The sequence below is a fragment of the Dipodomys merriami genome, unplaced genomic scaffold (assembly GCF_024711535.1).
Source record: "Dipodomys merriami isolate MVZ:Mamm:240054 unplaced genomic scaffold, mDipMer1.0.p SCAF_26, whole genome shotgun sequence".
In the NCBI taxonomy this organism is placed as follows: domain Eukaryota; kingdom Metazoa; phylum Chordata; class Mammalia; order Rodentia; family Heteromyidae; genus Dipodomys; species Dipodomys merriami.
Genome location: NW_027204048.1, coordinates 13,598,109 through 13,619,039, shown reverse-complemented (window position 1 = coordinate 13,619,039; position 20,931 = coordinate 13,598,109). Strand labels below are relative to the sequence as shown.

The window sequence follows — 20,931 nt, the reverse complement described above, 5'->3', positions numbered from 1 at the left end:
AACTTGAGTTTGGAAGGGTGGAATGGATCCCATTGGGAGTCGCTGTATTATAAGGTCTGGATGTGTGACTGAAGGGAAATCACTGTATTATGGCTAGAAGAGAATTATTTGTGGGTTTGCCAGGACTGGGACTTGAACTCAGGACCTGGGTGATGTCCCTGAACATTTTTGCTCAAGGATAGTGCTACCACTTGAGCCACAACTCTCCTTCTGACTTTTTGGAAGTTTATTAGAGATTAAGAGTCTCATCGAAACTTCAATCCTCAAGTCTCAGCCTTCTAAGTAGCTAGGATTTACAGGTGTGAACCTCCAGTGCCCAAGTGTTTCTAGTGATGTAAGTTTATTTGGAACCTATGGACTCCAAACAAGGGTAACCATTTTCACCTCCTTGTTTCTTATGCTCAAACACAGAAAAAGTATTCTTCTTCCTACTACAAAGGCAATGCTGGCAATAGGGACAGCCGGATCCCTTGGGTAAAGCCCTGTACAAAGATCTTTTTTTATTCTTTCTTTCTCCTTTCTTTTCCTTTGGTAATTGGTATATGGGTAGAGACTCTTAGCAACTTGGCCAGATTTGGCTGCATAGGTTTACTCTGAGCTTAAACCGTTGGAAGGCAAATCTGGTATAGTATCCATGCTGGTATACTTTTTCTCTAAAAGTAAAAAAAAAAAAAATCTGTGTTGATTGCAACTAACACTAAACAAGCAACACAAGCAAAATACAAGCACAAGCCAGAAAAAGCCACAGCCATTTAAGTACAAGTAGTCCCTTCGTATGTCTGAATGATGATAATCCACACGAATTTGCTTATTTTAAGACGTAAATTGCTGCTCTTGGATTGTGTCAGGAGAGCAAAGAGCATGCAGTTTTTCTTCTGAAGCCAGCTCTAAACAATCACATTTTCACAGCAGTACAGCAGGCTTGTTTAATCCTAGAAAGAGCCTGGGGGTCTTACATCTCTTTTGCATTTTTCCTCGCTGTGAACCCCAGTCCCCCAAGTTGCAGCCTTTCCCCATTTTCCAGAAGCAGCCCTATCTACCTCACCTTACCCCCTGCATTTCTGGTCTGTTGGTCTCTTTCCCCAAACATGCTCACAGACTTTTATGCCCTGGTTTAGATTGCACTCTTTTACTTTTTTGCATTAATTAAATATACATTTGACAGACCGGAAGAGTTCTAAAATAGACAGGGGTCTCCCCTGAGAGGAAGTGCTAAATTGTTTATAGTTCCTTCAAGCATTTAAATTTTTTTCTAGTATGTATTCAGTAATTTCATTATGTCATGTGTATGCTGTCCAAGATTCTAACCACTGTCCCCATTTTGAAAGGAGCAAGGGTAATGCATTTTAAATTGACTGATTTCTCCATCTTTGTGAGTTCCAATCAGTACTGATGTACAATCTATTGTCATTTAAGTACCTCTGACAGTGTCTGAGCATGTTTTTCCCCCCCGTAGATATTATATAGTAACGTTTTAACAGCTTACAACAACGCTCTGCATTTCTGTATTGGGCTTAGATAATCAGGTTTTGGTTTTCATTTTGATATCTCAAAAAGATCATTTTTGGTCACCACCATCTATTGAAATTCTAATTGGTCTCCAAGGATTTTACCTAAACAAAAATCCAATGTTCACTAGGCATTTCAGTGATGTTAATTTTTACTATTGAAATTGATCATTGGTATTTGTTTCTCTTTAGGATCATATGAAGCGAAGCGATGCCTCAGTATTTAAAGATTTTCTTTCTTTCTTTCCTTTCTTTCTTTCTTTCTTTCTTTCTTTCTTTCTTTCTTTCTTTCTTTCTTTCTTTCTTTCTTCCTTTTTTTTTGGGGGGGTCCAGTTGTGGGGCCTGAACTCTGGGCCTGGGCGCTGTCCCTCAGCTCTTCAGCTCAAGGCTAGCCCTCTACCACTTGAGCCACGGTGCCACTTCCGGCTTTTTCTTCTGCTTATGTGGTGCTGAGGAATCGAACTCAGAGCCTCATGCATGCAAGGCAAGCACTCTACCACTGAGCCACCCTTCCAGCCCATATTTTCTTTTTTAAACTGTCCTCTGGCATCAGTGTCTGAAATTTTGTGTACACACACACACACACACACACACACACACACACACACACACACACACATCTGAGAATAAGATACAGTCTCAACCTTACTTTTGTTTTGTTGTGTGCCAGTCCGGGGGCTTGAACTCAGGGCCTAGGCACTGTCCCTAAGCTTTTTCTTTTGCTCAAAGCTATCACTCTACCACTTGAGCCACAGTGTCACTTCTGGCTTTTTCTGTTTATGTGGTACTTAGGAATTGAACCCAGGGCTTCATGTATACTAGGCAAGGAATTTACCACTAAGCCACATTCTCAGCTAGAGTTCCTAATTTTCTGCAGACAAGGAGATGGAGGTAAGGAAAGAAGGGAGTAGTTAGAGATTGACTAAATTGTAACTTTTAAATTTTAATAAATTATACATTTTACATTTTGTTATATAACTAAAATATAATATTACTTATACATTTATATATTTATATTATATTTACGCTATATAGTATATTTATATTTTTTATATATATTTTATAAATAAATTATAAATTATAAAACTTTTAGGGAAAACTTTACACTCACAAGAAATGAAGAACAAAGGTCAAAGGATTCTATGCATTTACTTAGATGATGGACACTGATATTAAATATGGAAGGTTGATTCAGCCTTTTCCTTATTTTTAACTGGCATTTATATATGTTATATAATATATATAATACATATTTATGTAATATAGCATGTGTAATATGGTATATAATATATCAATATGTATTACATTTTGGTTAAATTTAAGTTATATATAACAAATATACATAAATGTGTATATATATATATCATCGAACATGATGCTTTAAAATATGTATACTTTGTAGAATAGCAAACATTCGCTCAATTAGGTGGTGAGAGTTGGAAACTGCAATAAAGAAGAAGAGAGCGCCACACAGAAGGAAGAACTCAGACTTGGAACCACAGTGAGCCCTGAAGCCATTTGTTTTGAAATGTTGGGTTAAGCTGTGCTGGAATCCAAGCCTTACCTGGTCACTTCTCAGTTAGAACTGTAATGAGCTTCATCTAGTTTAACTTAATCAAGAATTCTGCCACTGCTACAATGCTGGTGAGAAAATACTGTAATAGTCACACAGCAGCAAAATGATCACTTCACATTTTTATATTTTATAAGCCAGATATGGCCAGGTGTGGTGGTACACACTTTTAATCCCAGCACTTAGTTCAGGATTTTTTTTTCTTTCTTTTCTTGCCATTTGGGGCTTGAACTCTGGGCCTGGGCGCTGTCCCTCAGCTCTTCAGCTCATGGCTAGCGCTCTATCACTTGAGCCACAGCACCACTTCCGGTTTTTCCTGCTTATGTGGTGCTGAGGAATCAAACCCAGGGCCTCATGTATGCAAGGCAAGCACTCTACCACTGAGCCACCTTCCCAGCCCCCTAACTCCAGCACTTAGGAGGTAGGGTGGAAAAATCTCCAATGAGAGGCCAGCCTGGGCTAGCTAGCTAGATACTGTCTCACAAAATCAAAACCAAACAGTATTGAAATGGGTTTTCTGACCAGTTTCCCAGAATGCAACGTGGGACGGAGGACTTCGAAGGTGGTTTTAATGCACTGAAGATCTCTCCTCTTTGGCTCCTCAATGTAGTTAACTTAGTTACGCTCATTCTGCTGCTTAAGCAGTATTTCCATTGTTTAATTCACATACTGATAACATCTGTTCACTCCAGAGCAATTTCCAAATTAAAAAAAATTTTTTTTGGTAATCACTTTGTTCTTTAAGTTACTTACACATTTCTTCAGAGAAATGATCTGTGAACCTTTGTAGATTCTGCTATTTTCCTCATTCATTTAGGCAGCCTTTAATATCTTCAAAAAGAAAACCCCGAAAAAGGCTAGTGAAACAGAGGCAATGCATTTAATAAGACAATCAATTTTATGGCATTTTCCTGGGGTTGGGGGTGGGGGAAGCCCAAACCCTTTTTTGAACATCAGATTCAAAAGCATTGTCTAGATTACTTCTCATTCATTTTCTCTAGAGAAGAGGCTGGATAGGACCTAAATATGTACCACAGAGGCTGTTGAATTATGACAAATTTAGACAATGAAATAAAACTGCAATGGGAAAGAATGAGGGAGAAGATATGAGTGACAGGAAACAGGTTGTTGAATCAACTACTTTCGAAGCACATTCTGAATGCAAGATCCTGTCATAGCAGAGAAGGACAGACAGGAGGAACACAGTGCAGACCCGGCTGCTGATTCTATTTCTATTGGTGAAGCTTTTAAAGAGTATATTTTTATTTTTTTAATTTAATTTTATTGTCAAGGTGATGTACAGAGGGGTTACAGTTACATAGTAAGATAGAGTGTTACCCCCTCATTTTTAGAGTTTTGTTTTGTTTTGTTTTGTTTTTTTGTCGGTCATGGGGCTTGAACTCTGGGCCTGGGCGCTGTCCCTCAGCTCTTCAGCTCAAGGCTAGTGCTCTACCACTTTAGCTACAGCGCCACTTCCTAGAGTATTTTTAAAATAAAGAAAAGTGCACGTATATAAGTATGATAAAGCATAATTTAAAATGTCTACCATTCCACCCATGTTTGCTTTGGAAATTTCTGGAAGTCTACCTGTAATAGTGATTTAAAAAAAATGATTGTCTCTGAGAAAGGGAAGGCATTAGAGACAAGAGGGAAATTTCCTTCTTGGCCTTTTGTGTAGTGTTTGTATATTTTATCTCCATACATATTTTCTAGTGAAAATGCATTAGTTTTGAAACAAGCAAAATAAGCAGTATTTATCACCTGTATGCTAAATTAGAAGAGCATTGTTTGTCAAGGAATAAAAATCATTGCTGGCTGAGAAGCTGCAAAACTATGCATGGAAATAGTCATTTCCTACTGAATCTGTTGGATTCTGCACAGCATATAACTAGTTTTCCACAGGACTTGTACTAGAGAAAGAGGTAACCCAAACCAGATAGGTATCAAGAAAGGGGGACTGTCATAATATTACTACTATTAAAGAAATCCAAATACAAACAGGATGGTTTGTGAGAAGTTTTAAGTCTATACTAAGAAAACATTTTTTTTTTCTGTTTGGTTGATTGTGGGGCTTGAACTCTGTGCCTGGGCACTATCCCTGAGCTTTTTAGGCTCCAGGCTAGTGCTCTACAACTTCGAGTCACAGCACCACCTCCAGTGTTCTGGTGGTTAATTGGAGGTAAGAGTCTCACACAGTTTCCTGTCTGGGCTGGCTTTGAACCTCCATCCTCTCAGATCTCATCCTCCTGAGTATCTAGGATTTCAGCCATGAGCCACCGGCACCTAGCAACAAAAGAAATTTTTAAATGAGCAAGATGCTGATAAGTTTATGAAAACCCTAGTGGTAAGAAAAGAAGTGTAGAGGGTGAATAGTACTGAAATACCTGGCATCTTTCCATGAAGATGGCAGAATGAAAGCTGTTGCATAGTAGTGGGACCGGGAGAGAGAGAGAGGTGAAGGCACGTGTGAAATGGCATGGTGAAAACCCTTGGAGCCATGAACATACACTCCTGACAAATGGATGACAGGGATTTAAGGCCGGCCCTGTGTGGGGTGTGGGTACTAGATGGGGTGAGAGGGTGAATGGAGAGTGTGAAAATGGCCAAAATACTTTATATGCTTGTGTGGAAATGGAACAGAGAAGTTCTTTGAGCTGGGTGTGGGAAGGGGGGAGCGGAGCAGAGGAGGAATGGCAGAGGGGTGAGCGATCAAGTGATACATGTATGTAACTATGCGCATGCCCACATGAAACCTTCTGAACTAAAAAGGTGTGTGTGTTGGGGAAGGGGCAGGGCGGGCTGGGGAACACAAGCAAAGCTGCGAGGCTGGTCATGCAGTTTCTGGGCAATCGCATCTTGGTGGTTGTGAACTGTCTGCTTGAACCATGTCCATTCCGAGATACGCACAACACACACATACACACACACACACACACTCACACTCACAAATATGCCCAGAAGGTATGAACAGTTTGTTATTCAGATAAGAAGTCAGAGCTAGGGAGAGCGGACAGGCCTCCCAGGTTTGTCTAGAATGGCTTGAGAACATAAGGAAAAGAGACATGCGATTTAATGATTTAGATGTTTTTAATTGTTCTTGGAGGCATGCTTGTAAATTGATCTAGCCTATATAGGATAGATTTATGTCTCCACATTACAATACAAAAAACAAAGCCAGGTGCTAATGGCTCATGCCTGTAATCTTCACTTCTTAGGAAACTGAGATCTGAGGACCACAGCTAAAAGCCAGTCTGGTCAGGAAGGGACGTGTGAGACTCTTGTTTCCAACTACCTACTACAAACCTGCAGAAAGGGAGCTGTGGCTCAAGTGGCAGAGTGCTAGCCTTGAGCAAAAAATGGCTCAAGGACAGTGCTCAGGCCCTGAGTTCAAGCCCCAGGGCCAGGACCAAAACAAAAACCAAAAAAAGCAAAAAAAAAAACCCCTATTAATAACTGAATAAAGGGCTCTGTGTGTTCATTTGCATCAGATTCTGCAAATTATATAACTGGTTCTCACAGGCATATCTGAGTTCAGGTACCAACTTGTTCATAGATGCTGACCATGTATTTTGTAACTTCATGGTTGTGAACACTGGACTTGGAGATAGAAAAAGAAATTAACTACTAACACACACACATACACACACACACACACACACACACACACACACACACACACACCCCTCACGTGGCCCTGGTATCTCAGATTCTTCAGAAGTTCCATCATCTTTAGTTCAGAACACGCTTTCTGAACATATATTACTCACATTTGAGGGAGGGGGAAACATAGGAAGATTAGTGATTTGCACACACAAGCCCTGAAAGGCAACACTGTGAATTATGTGAAGTGATTGCAAACATCTTTGGAACATGAATATAAATAATCCCCTAAGGGAACTTCCAGAAAAACAAGACATCCTTTTATAAGCCATTCTTTTTTCCTCCTGTAAAGCTACTAATATGGGCAGAGAAAATCAGAAACTGGATTTTTTTGGAAATCACAAAATCAGTACATAGTGATGGTCTCCCAGAAACAGATGAAGAATATGTGCTACACACGAGCTGGTCTGAAAGAGGAAGCGGAAGTTCATCCGTCCGCTGCCCAGCACAGGTGTGGTATTGTTTAAAGAGATTCAGAAGGATGCTACTGAAAACGCTTGCTCTGAAGTGGGACAGACCAACGGTAGGGCTGTGAACATGGCGTGAAATATCTGCCCTCAAAGGGGTAGTGAAATGGAAGGAGGGCATTCAAAAACTTGAAGTGAAAGTCGCCCCTCTCTTGACTCTGTAAATATCTACAAGAGAATCAGCCTGAGCCTCGGCAGCACCCAAATCCCAGCCCCGCTTCTATGTCTGTGTTCAGTGTGTCTGGGTACCAGGGTGGAAGTAGAGTGTTGAGGAGAATTCATAATGTTTGGGGTCAAAATGGTATTAAATAGAGTTCATCTCATTCAATTCAAACCTGAATTTCATGCAAGGAAATCAACTTATTCAGGAACTAGGCAGGAAGATTGAAAAAGTACAATAAAAAAAATACAAAGAGAGTCAGAAGGAAATAAGTCACAGAATCAAAAGTATTTTAAAGAGAAATACTACTGAAGAATACTTCAGACAGGAAAGGGAGAGGGGGAGGGAGAATGAGTATCCTGGGGCTTGAAATCAGGACTGGCACTCTACCACTTGAGTCACAGATTCACTTCTGTTTTGTTGGGGTTTTTTTGGTGTTTTTGTTTGTTTGTTTTTCCCTCAGTCCTAGAACTTGAACTCAGGGCCTGGGCACTGTCCCTGAGCTGCTTTTGCTCAAGGCTAAGCACTCTACCACCTCAGCCACAGCACCACATCCAGCTTTTTCTGCTTGTGTGGTATTGAGGAGTTGAATCCAGAGCTTCGTGTATGCTAGGAAAGCACTCTATACTACTAAGCCACATTCCCAGCTTTGTGTGTGTGTTTGTGTGTGTGTGTGTGGTTAGTTGGAGGTAAGAGTCTCAAGGACCCTTTTCTGCCCCGGTTGACTTTGAATTGCGACCCTTAGATCTCAGCTTCATGAATAGCTAGGATTACAAGCATGAGCCACTGGTGCCCAGCTGTTAGACACACCCTCTTAAAGTTAAAAATCAGGGGTTGGAGACATGGTCCAGGTGATAAAGTGCAAATCAAAGGCAAAAGCATCCAATTGCCAGTTCAAGTCCCAGTCTCAGAAAAAAAATCAAAATAAAAGACTAAAGGGGATTAAAAAAAAAAGTGAATAACATGGATAAAACTTAAGCCAACAGCAGGAAAACTACAGAAACAAGAACCATATTAGAAATACCATAATATAGAATGAGCACCAAGCATCTGTGCCATGGTTTAGAAAGATCAAGTGTGACTAAAGGGGATATCTTTTTTTTTTTTTTTGGTCAGTTGTGAGGCTTGAACTCTAGGCCTGGGCGCTGACCCTGAGCTCTTCGGCTCAAGGCTAGCGCTCTGCCGCTTGAGCCACAGCGCCACTTCCAGCCTTTTGTTTATGTGGTGCTGAGGAATCGAACCCAGGGCTTCATGCATACGAGGAACCCTACCACTGAGCCACCTTCCCAGACCCAGGGGGAAATCGTATATAGAGTGGGAAAGAAAAAGGAAGTTATTAAATGACAAATACTGACTATAGAAGACAGGAGCTAATATATTAGTTGGTGTTTCTGAAGAAAAGCTGAAATGATAAAAGAAAATGAAAATCAAAAATAACTCACCAAAATATCTCTAAATTTAAGGACTAAAAAGGTTTAGCAGCTCAAGCAAACAAACAAACAAAAATACTAGAGAGGTAAAGACTTTATAAAGTTACTAATAAAGAATCTTAGTGGGCCGGGTGCTGGTGGCTCACACCTGTAATCCTAGCTACTCAGGAGGCTGAGATCTGAGGATCGTGGTTCAAAGCCAGCCCAGGCAGAAAAGTTAGTGAGACTCTTATTTCCAATTAACCACCAGAATACCAGAAGTGGAACTGTGACTCAAAGTGGTAAAGCACTAGCCTTGAACTGAAGAGCTCAGGGACAGTGCCCAGACCCAGAGTTCAAGCTCCACGACCGACCGAAAAAGAACAAAAAAGCATCTTAATGGTAATTCAGGCTAATAAATATGCCTACAAGTGGAAAATGAAGTAAACAAGTCTTCCTGTGATTTTCTATATCAGCTGTAAAGAAAAAACATCATAAAACAGACCTACAATGTGAAGGTAAAAAACATGCAACATCAAAAATCTGTATCTGCTATGGTAATATTATCATATAAAAACAAACAAAAAGAGCCAGGTTCTGTTGTCTCATGCCTGTAATCCTAGCTGCTTTGGAGGATCATGGTTCAAAGCCAGCTCAGGCAGGAAAGTCTGTGAGACTCATATCTCCAACTAACCACCAGAAAACTAGAAGTAGAGCTGTGGCTCAAGTGGTAGAGTGCTAGCCTTGAGCAAAAGCAGCTTAGGGACAGCACCTAGGTCCTGAGTTCAAGCCCCATGACTGAAAAAAATAAGTTGCATAATGTAGTAGTACTAGTAGTAATGTCAATATATAAAAAGCTAAACCATGGGGCTGGGAAGGTGGCTCAGTGGTAGAGTGCTTGCCTTACACACATGAGGCCCTGGGTTCGATTCCTCAGCACCACATAAGCAGACAAAAAAGCCAGAAGTGATGCTGTGGCTCAGGTGGTAGAGCGCTAGCCTTGAGCTGAAGAGCTGAGGGACAGTGCTCAGGCCCAGGGTTCAAGCCCCACAACCGACAAAAAATAAAATAAAATAAAAGGCTAAACCAATGAATGGATAAAGAAAATATGGTATACTCTCTCCCCCTCTCTCTCTTTCTGTAGTATTACTCAGCTATAAAGAAAAATGAAATGGTCATAGAAAAATGAAATGGTCATATGCAGGAAAATAGATGAAACCGGGGGTAATGATGTTCCTGGAGATAAGCCAAGCTCAAAACAGCAAATATGGCTCAGGCCTGTAATCCTAGCTACTTAGGAGACTGAGCTGTAAAGAATGGCTGTGTGAGTCTAGCTTGGCAGAAAAGTCCACTAGATTCCACTTTCATAATAACCAGCGAGCGAGGGACAGAGTGACATTGTCCAAAAGAAACTCATTACCTGCCTTACGTAACATCACCTTTATAATGACAATTAACAAAAAGAAACCACAACTACGATTGTGGAAAATCTAGAAACTGGTCATAGAAAATACATCAACCCCGAAAGGATGGACAGGGTTTTGCTGTGCTTCATCTGACTTGCTACTCGGATCTTCCTGGCTCTGCCTCCTGAGTAAGGGATCACAGGCATGCCCCAACATACCTGACAACAATGTATGCCTCATTTTATTTTATTTGGCTATTTTAAACAAGGTTCTGATACTTCGCCAAGGCTCACTTTGAACTCCCGCTCCTTCATCCAAAGAGCTGATATTATAGGTATGTGTTACCACGCCCGGCTAACGATGTGTTTTAATAAGAATGCCAAGTGTCTCTGGTCTCGGTGATAATTCAACATATCACAAAGCAGATCTCATAAAGGCAAAACAATAAATAATAACAATACAACAATAAATACAAAATTACAATAATAAATAATGAAACAAGTAAAAACTCTCAAGCCCTCATGTTAGGATTATCCTGGCATGAAAAGTCTCTTATTTTTTATGCCTTTATTTTTTCCCTCGTCTAAGTTTTTATTTCCTGCAGTCCTGGGGCTTGAGCTCTGGACCTGCGCTGTCTCTGAGCTGCTTTTGATCAGAGTGCTACTGTGCCACTTGAGCCACGTCACTTCTGGGTTTTTTTTGAGTAGTTTATTGGAGAGAAGAGTCTCATGAAATTTCCGGCCTGGGCTGGCTTCAAACTGGTATCCTCAGATCTCAGCTTCCTGAGTAGCTAGGATTATAGAAATGAGCCTACCAGCCCCCAGCTCCTCATCAAAGTTTTAAATTTTGCAACTAGTATTTATCAGATTAACAATTTTTCATAGCGTTGGTGAGTTATAATTACAGACAACAAAGTACTCTATTGAAGGCATATGATTTGGCAAGTTTTGACATATTCATACATCCTTAACAACCAACAAGGCTAAAAATAATTAATATACACATTAGCTCTCAAAATTCCTTGTGGACTTTTAAAAATTGCTCCTTCCCATTCTTTTTCACACTCTCTTGTCGTCTACCTAAGCAATCACTTTGCATTTCCTATTTTTTTATATAAGTAAAATGAAAGCACATTATTTTGTGTGATAGTTTCCATGTTCCCACCAGTTTGCCTAGCAATGCATCTATGGATACATTTGCCTTGTCTCTAAGCTAGAGTTATTACAAAGAAAGCTTGTAGGAGCCTTCATGTAACATCCTATAAAAATGACTTATTTCTCTAACAAATTATCTTGACCATCTTTGTATCCCTACAGTAGTAGATATTAAGTTCAGGGCCTTTACACACCAGCCACACTTTAAGGCCTTTTGTTTTAGTTTGTTTTTCAGATGAGGGTTTCCAGCTATCTTTGCCTGGGCTGGCCTTGAACAAGGCTCCTATTCTTTTACCTCCACCCACTGAATATAGTATCTTGACCATTTTCTTGAAAATAAGCTGTTCAGAGATAATGTTTACCGGAAGCTGCTAGTTCAAGTCCTTCAACTTCATTTTCTCTTTCAAAGTTTTCTGAGTTATTATCTCGATCTTCTGGATTTCCATATAAATTTTAGGATCATTTTGTTAAACACTTTAAAAATGCTGACTCAAGCTGGGTGCCAGTGGCTCACGCCTGTAATCCTAGCCACTCAGGAGGCTGAGATCTGAGGATCACGGTTCAAAGCCAGCTCATGCAGGAAAGTCCACGAGAGTCTTATCTCCAATTAACCACCAGAAAACCGGAAGTGGTGCTGTAGCTCAAGTGGTAGAGTGTTCACCTTGAGCTGAAGAGTTGAGGGGCAGCGCCCAGGCCCTGAGTTCAAGCTCCACAACTGACCAAAAAAAAAAAAAAAAAAAAAAAAGCTCAGATTTTGATTGAGATTCTTCTACTGAATACAGATATCTATTTGCAAGAACTGAGCTCTCAACAGTAGTTCCTCAAATGTGAGCAGGGCAGAGCCTTCCATTTACTCAGGGACAAGTACCACAGTCAATTCTTTGCTGATTGACATTACATCCTAAAACTTTTCTAAACTCATTTCTTGGTTCCTGTAAGTTTTGTATAGATTTCATCAGATTTCTACATATAGGATCATGCCATTGGCAAATAAGTACAGTACACTGAAGAGGAAACAATTATTTCTTCCTTTTCCCATATGGATGCTTCCTCCTTCTCCTCTTGCTTTAATTGTACTCTCAGATCTCTTCAATGATGTATCTTTATTTCTGTAAGGGGAAAAATTACTCAACTTTTCACTCTCAAGTATGATGCTGGCTGTAGCATTTCGTGAATGTGTAAGTGGACGTGAATGCCTATGCGTTAGCTTTTTTGTTTCACTGTGCTACAGGGGCCATCAGGGTGTCATGCATGCTAAGCAAGGCCCCTAGGTTTTTGTTTGTTTTCAAAGTATCTCCAGGGTTCACATGACTAAGTCAGTAAATAATGATAATAATAAAATCCACTGAGCATTAATTTGAGAGAGAGAAGAATGTTTCTGTTGATTTTGAGGCTGGGTGGGCACTGGTTTCTCATGTCTGTAGTCCTAGATACCCATGGTTAGAAGCCAGCCTAAGTAGGTCATTTCTAGCCAACCACCTAAAAGCCAGAAGTAGAGGTGTGACTTAAGTGGTAGCCTTGAGCAACAAAAAGCTCAGGGACAGTGCCCAGGTTCTGAGTTCAGGCCTCAGTCCCAGCATATACGTACATCAATGACAGTTTTAATATACAACTAATGTACATTATTAAAAAATTTCTAACAAAAAGAGCTAGAAAAGCATTTTGTCTTTTACAGCAATAACAATAACACCCAAAGTGATATACATACATAGAAACGTTCTTGACAAGAATTTAAGGGTTATAGGCAACGTGACTAACTGGAGATACATATTGAGAGGAGCCAATACTATGTAAGTAACATTTCTTTGAGACATAAATTAATAATTCCAAACAGAATCTCGATAGGGTTGTGTTTGAAATAGTAAAATGCTTTTAATGTTCACCTGGAAAAAAGGAATCTGAAAAAAGTAAATAATGAGAATTCTGAGAAAGGAGCAAGATTAACTACTTCTATATGGTCAAAATATGTACTATGAAACAATCGTAATTAAAATAATAGGCTGATAGACCAAAATCACCCATAGAGATGGACTTTCAAACCAGTGGAGGAAAGATACTGAACATATGACAGGTACTAATCTAGCTCTTCAGAGGAGCAGTGTGCAGGGCTGGCAGGGTGGAGTGGATTGAAAAAGCGCAAGTCCTACTTCATTCTCACATCAAAATCAATTCTAGACAAATACTTAAATGTAAAAACAAACTAAACTCACTTAAGGACACATAAGTAAATTATTCATATTACCTGAAAGTGGGAAAAGCTTTTCTGAAAATGACATACATTAGATGAAAGCATATAAAGATAACAATTTAAAAAACAAAAACAAAAACCCAGCTGGGTGCCGGTGGCTCATGTCTGTAATCTTAGCTACTCAGGAGGCTGAGATCTGAGAATCTTGGTTCAAAGCCAGCTCAGCAAGGTAAGTCCATGAGACTCTTATCTCCAATTAAGTACCAAAAAAGCTAGAAGCAGAGCAGTGGTTCAAGTGGCAGTGTATTAGCCTTGACAAAAAGAAGCTCAGGATAGCACCCATGGTCTGAGTTCAAACTCCAGGACCAGCACACACATACATACACACACACACACACACACACACACACACACACACACACACACACACACACACACACACACACACACACACACACACACACACACACACACACACACACACACCCCAAATACACCAACAAAAAAAATCACATAAAGCCAAAAAATAGGGGAAGACTAGACCTATGTCTGGTTCACACTTGTAATCCTGTTAGGGAGGCTGAGATTGAGCAGATCAAGGTTCAAGGCCAGCACAGGCAAAATGTTCATGGGACCCCACCACCATCAATAAAACGCTTAGTGCAGTAGTACACACATGCCATCTCAGCTATGCAGGCTGGGTAAATAGGAGGACTGAAGTCCAGTCTGGCTGGGTACTTTAGTTACAAAATGAAATTGAAATAATAAGGCCTAGGGATGTGGCTTCAGTGTGTCTAGCAAACCTGAAGCCCTAAGTTCAAATCTCAGAACTACCATCTCAGCAATGATATTATGGGAAATAGTTAAAACTTCTATTACATGGATAGTGATATATACCACACACACACACACACACACACACACACACACACACACACACACACACACACCTCCTTCCCTGGCTTCTTTAGTGTCATGCTTAAGTGACATCATATATATTCACTAAAAATCAAGATGACAAAGCCCCTCCTAGACAATAATGAGCACAAAATATAAGCAGGCCATTCAAAGAAATTTAAATGACCGAGAAACACAAATATAGGCTCAACTAGTATAACAAAAAATTCAAATTGTCAAAAAGATAAACTAGCTGTCCCTTAGTCTCTGTCCCTTGAGTATCGGTGGATGTTCCTTTACATAGAATGGTGGAGTATTTGCTTATCGCCTGTATACATCCTGTCCACACTTAATCATCTCAAGGTTGCTTTTACTTTTGTCCCTTAAATATTCTGTCCATTGCTTAAATTCTGAGGGAGAACTCATGGTTATGGAGTTACTATTCTCATTTGATTATTTTGGTCTTTCCTTCTTTCTGTTCATTCTCATTCATTGTCAGAGCTATACACATTTTAAAAAAGAGTTGTAATACCCAATACATGGAAGCAATTTGCATAAAGGCTGCATTACTATAAGAGAATAATCAAGTGTCATAGCAAAGGCACTTATTTCTCTTCTACTAAATACTGCTAATGTGAATGTTCCAGAGCCATCTGGACAACTTTGTAGAGACCTTGCTATGATTGCAGGACTCTGTGATTCTTTCCTTTGTTTTTCCCTTGCTCCTCCTTTCAGAGCCTGATGCTGTGTCAAGCAATCCAGGGGTAGGCTAGCACCTCCTCCAAGGATTTTTGAGCTTTGGGCTCCAGGATCCCAATGAGCCCTTCCACATGATGCTATCTTGCCTCCAATTGATGAAGCCTCATTGTGACTTTCCAGGCTGGTGTAAAGTATGTCACAAGAGACAAGTCATTTCTTGTATGAACAAGGTTGTACCATCCATGGGTTCCTGGCTTCTTTTCTCTACCGGCACTATATTGAAGGTAGGGATGGGGGTCATTATGTCTTAAAGAGCTTAAGACGAGGTAGCTTGATGGCAAGCTAAAAAAAAAGACTTTTTTCCTGTTTCTCCATCAACAGTACAAGGCTACTGTACACAATATATGAATATGCACATAGTGCAGCATATAAACAATTTTTTTTTTTTTTTGTCGGTTGTGGGGCTTGAACTCTGGGCCTGGGCGCTGTCCCTCAGCTCTTCAGCTCAAGGCAAGTGCTCTACTGCTTGAGCCACAGCACCACTTCCGGTTTTCTAATGGTTTATTGGAGATAAGAGTCTCACAGACTTTCCTGCCTGGGCTGGCTTTGAACCAAGATCCTCAGATCTCAGCCTCCTGAGTAGCTAGGATTACAGGCGTGAGCCACCAGTGCCCGGCTAAACAAATTATTATAATACCTAGTTTATAACACAACTTACATCTAGGTTGATCAGTACTGGCCTTATTCAGAGAAAAGATTTCTTTTCATGACTTGTAACTGAAAGGTGGTTTAAACTACTTGAAAGATTCTCCTAAGTCTAAATGAGATCACTGAGAATATAAACTAAGACTTGACGTAATATTAAGAAGAGGGAACTTATCATTCCATCCTCACATTTCTCTTTCCTTACACTGGACTTACTTTGTTTTAACCCATTTCTTAGATTAGGCAGGAATGACTACATTTCTCTCAGTAATCACTTTTCACTCTGAAGGGACTGAATGCCAAGTGAGTGAGCACCTTCCTGACAGATGGTGGTGTTGGAGAACATTTTCTAGGTGTTTTTCTTTTCTTTTTTTTTGGGGGGGGGGGGTCCAGTCGTGGGGCCTGAACTCTGGGCCTGGGCGCTGTCCCTCAGCTCTTCAGCTCAAGGCTAGTGCTCTACCACTTGAGCCACAGCACCACTTCCGTTTTTTTTTTTCTTTTTGCTTATGTGGTGCTGGGGAATCGAACCCAGGGCCTCAGGCATGCAAGACAAGCGCTCTACCACTGAGCCACCTTCCCAGCCCCGATCACCCATTTTTGTAACCAAAGCAAGCCGGGGCCCTCAGCGCCCCCTAGTCCCAGCACAGCTCATAGTGAAGCCAAGCGATGTGACCCAGGCTTTCTCTTCAGGATCAAACGATTCTGGTTTTAAGAATCTAAAGTTCCCAGCCAATTATTTTGGAGCAATGAGGAAATCCAGTTGTGTCACTTACCAATGGGGAATATTCTTTTTGTGTTCTGGTTGTTTTTTCTGGTACAGAGGCTTAAACTCAGGCCTTGGGCTCTACCATTTGAGCTACACCTCCACTTCCCAAATCATCTTCCCAACTACCCTTGTGAGCAGGAGCAGAATGCTTTTTTAAGGGGGTGGGGGAAGGTAAAGGGAAGCATTACTGAGGCTTGCACTCACAGTATCACTTGTTTTCCTACACAAGCCTGGTGCTCTACCCTTGAGACCCTTTTGGGTCCACGTCCAAGGGGATACACTCTTGGGAAAAGGATTGTTGGTGATTCCACAGTGAACAAGAGCTACAATGCGACTAGGTGATAGACTCTTACAGGACCACCATCATACATGGAGCCTGTTGTTGACCAAAATGGTGTTGTGGTCAGGCAAGGTAGTCATGTCTCTAATACCAGGACTGAGTCTGAAGCAGGACTACAAATTTGAGGCCAGACTCTACCTCCAAAAGGAAAAAAAAAAGAGGGTGAGGAGGGGAAGCCATGGTGTGATAAATGGCTGCAATTGCATTTTGATACTTAGATGCTAGTTTCCCTAATTTACATTTAAGTTTTGTGAAGTTAATAAAGTATATGAAAATACTTTTCTGTATTGTCCAAGACACACTGAAAGCTACAAGGATCCATTTCCTTATGAAGAACTGACAATACTGATGAATAAAACAGAAAAAAATCTTTGTGTTGACTTACGATTCAGACCTGGATGCATGAAATATAGTATTATAATTATAGAAGATTTAAAATAGGGAGAGAAGCATATATAAGTACCTATTATGACGTTTGGGTCCCAAAAGGCTGGTGATCTGTGTATTAGAGACAATCAAGTGAAAGTGATAAAGTATGCTTCAATCAAGATACATTTTTTAAAAGTACTATATAAAAATATGTAATTATAAATTACAATTTCTTATATAGTACTTTTAAAAAATGCATTGGCTACTGGATGTTTTTAGTATATTTAGTATTTAGCAAAAATATTTACACTTGCCTTCTAAGTTTTGTTTTTTTAAATGGTTTAAACCACTTTTCAAGAATGTTTATTGCATTTATACTGTTTCATCGCAGAAAGGCAAAGAACTACTTTTTTTTTGGGGTCCGGTTGTGGGGCCTGAACTCTGGGCCTGGGCGCTGTCCCTCAGCCCTTCAGCTCAAGGCTAGCACTCTACCACTTGAGCCACAGCACCACTTCCGGCTTTTTTCTTTTTGCTTATGTAGTGCTGAGGAATCGAACCCAGGGCCTCAGGTATGCAAGGAAAGCGCTCTACCACTGAGCCACTTTCCCAGCCCAAAGAACTACATTTTTATGTTTGTGAACATTAACAGACTGATTAAAGCTGTACAATAAATGCTGATCACCCTAGACATTTGGTTTTAAAGCAAATCTGAAAACAGTGACTTTTAAGAGGGTTTAAAGTATAATTAAAATTTATTAAAAAACCATACTCGAAGAATATGAAAATATGTATTTATTACCAACAAAGTTGCATTTTCAACAGTTTTTAATCAGTTACACACATGTACACACATAATAGCAGGATGAAATTACATTTTTTTACATACTAAAAAGGTACACACTTCAAAAAAAAGCAGGCATGTGTATGTCCAAGATAATCAAAAAAGCAGCAAGAAATTTTTCTTCTTATTTTGAACATGGTAAACCTTTTAACAGAGACTCTCTTTAGGCAAATCACTGAAGAGTCAGTAATCAAAATGCTTAAGGTTTTAAATATTTTATTCATCAAATCAGTCTTTTACTTCAACTCTAAAAATTTAAATGTAATTAAAAATTCAAATTTGCTGAAAATATATGACATTATGCTGTGCTTGACGTACTATTCTTTAATATCTAAAATGATACACAATTTATCCTTTACCACCTCAAATTCAATGTAAAATGAAATATTAATTTTGTCTAATAGACAACTATAAATGTTTACAAAACAAGGTATGGGATAAGTATTGGCATATGTAAATTAAAATATAATTGGGCATTTCATTTTCAAATATGTATACTCTTCAATTTTCCTTTTCACACTGATGTTCATTTTGAAAAAAAAAAAAAGATGACTGGTAGCAATTCAGACAATGAACATGCTATACCAAGCACATAATAGTGAAGACATTACAGCTGAAAATAAGTAGCAACAGAGGGCTTGGTAGCATCCATTCACTATGTCACCAAGTATTTCAATGTTTAGATGACTTGCTCAGACTGGTAAAAATGTTATTTTAAAATACTTTCATATTTCATGCATTAGATTTAGTTTAAGAGGGAAGGGCTCTTAAAATCTTTTGTAAGGAAAAATACCTTTAAAAGAGATGTCTAAGCAAGAGGACATAAACTCACACATAGTTGATTGCTTTTTGTAAGAATATAAATTTTGATGGCTATTTAATAATACAAAACCTGAAGTAAATTCAATTTTTCAATTTATTTAGGCTAGCAAGTAAATGAAAAGAAAAACTAATTTTTTTGTCATTATCAGCACAGATCCAGTCTGATCCATTACTTAACGGCATATCTTGTACTAATCTATTTCTTACAAAGTCTGATTTTTAAATGTAGAGAATTTGGCACTATTAATTAGCATAACTTGGGATAAATGATTTTCTTTCAAGATTGAAGAAAACAAACTAGAGTTTTAAGATAATGGGTAGGATCAACACTGTAAGGAAGGACCTACAAATTTAAATTAAAAAACATTATGATTTTAAACAAATCAATGCTTTTCCCTCACTCTTTTCATAGCACTGAGAAGTTTCAAATACAAATAGTAAAAACCAGTATATGAAATCTTAAGAAAAATCTCTAAAAATAATTATAAAAATGCTTTTAGAAATTTAAAATGTAAAATACAATTGACTTGAAAGTAAACAAAACAAACTAAGACTCCCTCCCCCCCTACCTCGGACACACACTTTACAAAGTTATTTTTTAAAAACCTATCACCTGATTTGACTGTCAATCTTATAGCTGCGATTCTGCATTGATCTAATAGCCTTTCAAAGTCCTGCACCATTTTTGAAGCTTAGTGCTTTTTTTCCCCCTATGAATTACCATCAAATTATAACATCAAATTATAACATCAAATTCCATAAAACTTCTTTTAAAGGCCCATACAAGTCTACTTCCTATAAAGATAAGGTAACGTTTTTAAATAGGAAGTGAATAGGATAAATTCCTACCTTTACATCAGATGTTGCCATATGTATTTCTTTAAATTAAATATAACACTGGGAGAAAAATCAGTATTTAAGTTCTGGAGGCATCTTTATGCTCTACATGTAATTAAATTTATTTGCAATTAAAGTTCAGGGCTATTATGTCAAACAAACACCCTGTGATTTGATAATCCCTGTTCCATCCTATCTTTAATTTACAATAGTAAATACCTTTAAACATGGGAACCAAATGACTCAGAGCACTAATGATTCATTCAACCAAAACTGAAGACTTATCTTTTTACTACTAGATAATGTTCCAGAAAGCGAGTCATTGTGATCTCCACTTCATCAATCTATTTGTAGTTAAAAGCAGGCTTCCAAAAATAACCAATCTTTCTGTTTTAATAAATCTGCTAACTTTTATTCAATTGAGCCACACAGACAGTTAAAAGAAAAATTCCAAAGGTTCCTTTCTCCACTTTCATTGAGAAGGTTGAGTGAATGTGATACGGCGTCTCCGCCTTTGGAAGGCCTTTAAATTCCACCTGTTTGGTTCCAGCATATGAGGACCATTGTAGACAAACAACACTGTCATTTTTTCAGAGTAAGGAAGATTCTGCAGGAGCTGTGAGCATGGAAGCAGACAGATGGTCATATAATACTATATACTGAAAATCACAGTTTTCTAACTTCACATGTGTACAAATATTTTATTAATGAAACTCTTATGAAGCTTGGGAGCTCTGTTATCATGACCTGAATCAGTACAGCTAAAGCCTGGCCTAATAACTCCTAGAATAACGGACATGCCTGGAAATCTTTTTTATTCACATGAGTAGGTGGTGCTGGGATATTTTATTCATGTGTTATTAGGTGGTGTGGGATACTTATGATTTCCTCTGTGTCAGAGAAGAGTAAAGTAGCTGGCAATCTGTGCAGGACCAGGGACGGGACAGGACTGGTAAAAGGGAGAGGGCTACAGCTCTAGGACTTGCATTCTTCAGTCATATGCAGTGCCACAAAAGGGACTTGAGAAGAGGAACAAGTGCTAAAAGCAGGGAGGAAATCTTGGCCCTATAATGTAATATGCCTTCTACTTTTCTTCCTTGGATAATGAGGTTTCTGATGAAGTATGTCAC

General features: G+C 39.1%; 1 protein-coding gene across 3 annotated transcripts in view; it reads right to left on the bottom strand.

Moving 5' to 3' along the window:
* Positions 1 to 18,078: 18,078 nt before the first annotated feature.
* The window catches only part of Smc5 (structural maintenance of chromosomes 5), an 80,386-nt gene continuing 77,533 nt past the window's right edge, over positions 18,079 to 20,931 (bottom strand). For all 3 annotated transcript variants that reach the window (XM_070035713.1, XM_070035714.1, XM_070035715.1), the window contains one exon: positions 18,079 to 20,417. In XM_070035713.1, coding sequence (XP_069891814.1) covers positions 20,274 to 20,417 — 144 coding nt within the window. In that variant the 3' untranslated portion in view covers positions 18,079 to 20,273. The remainder of the gene's footprint in view (positions 20,418 to 20,931) is intronic.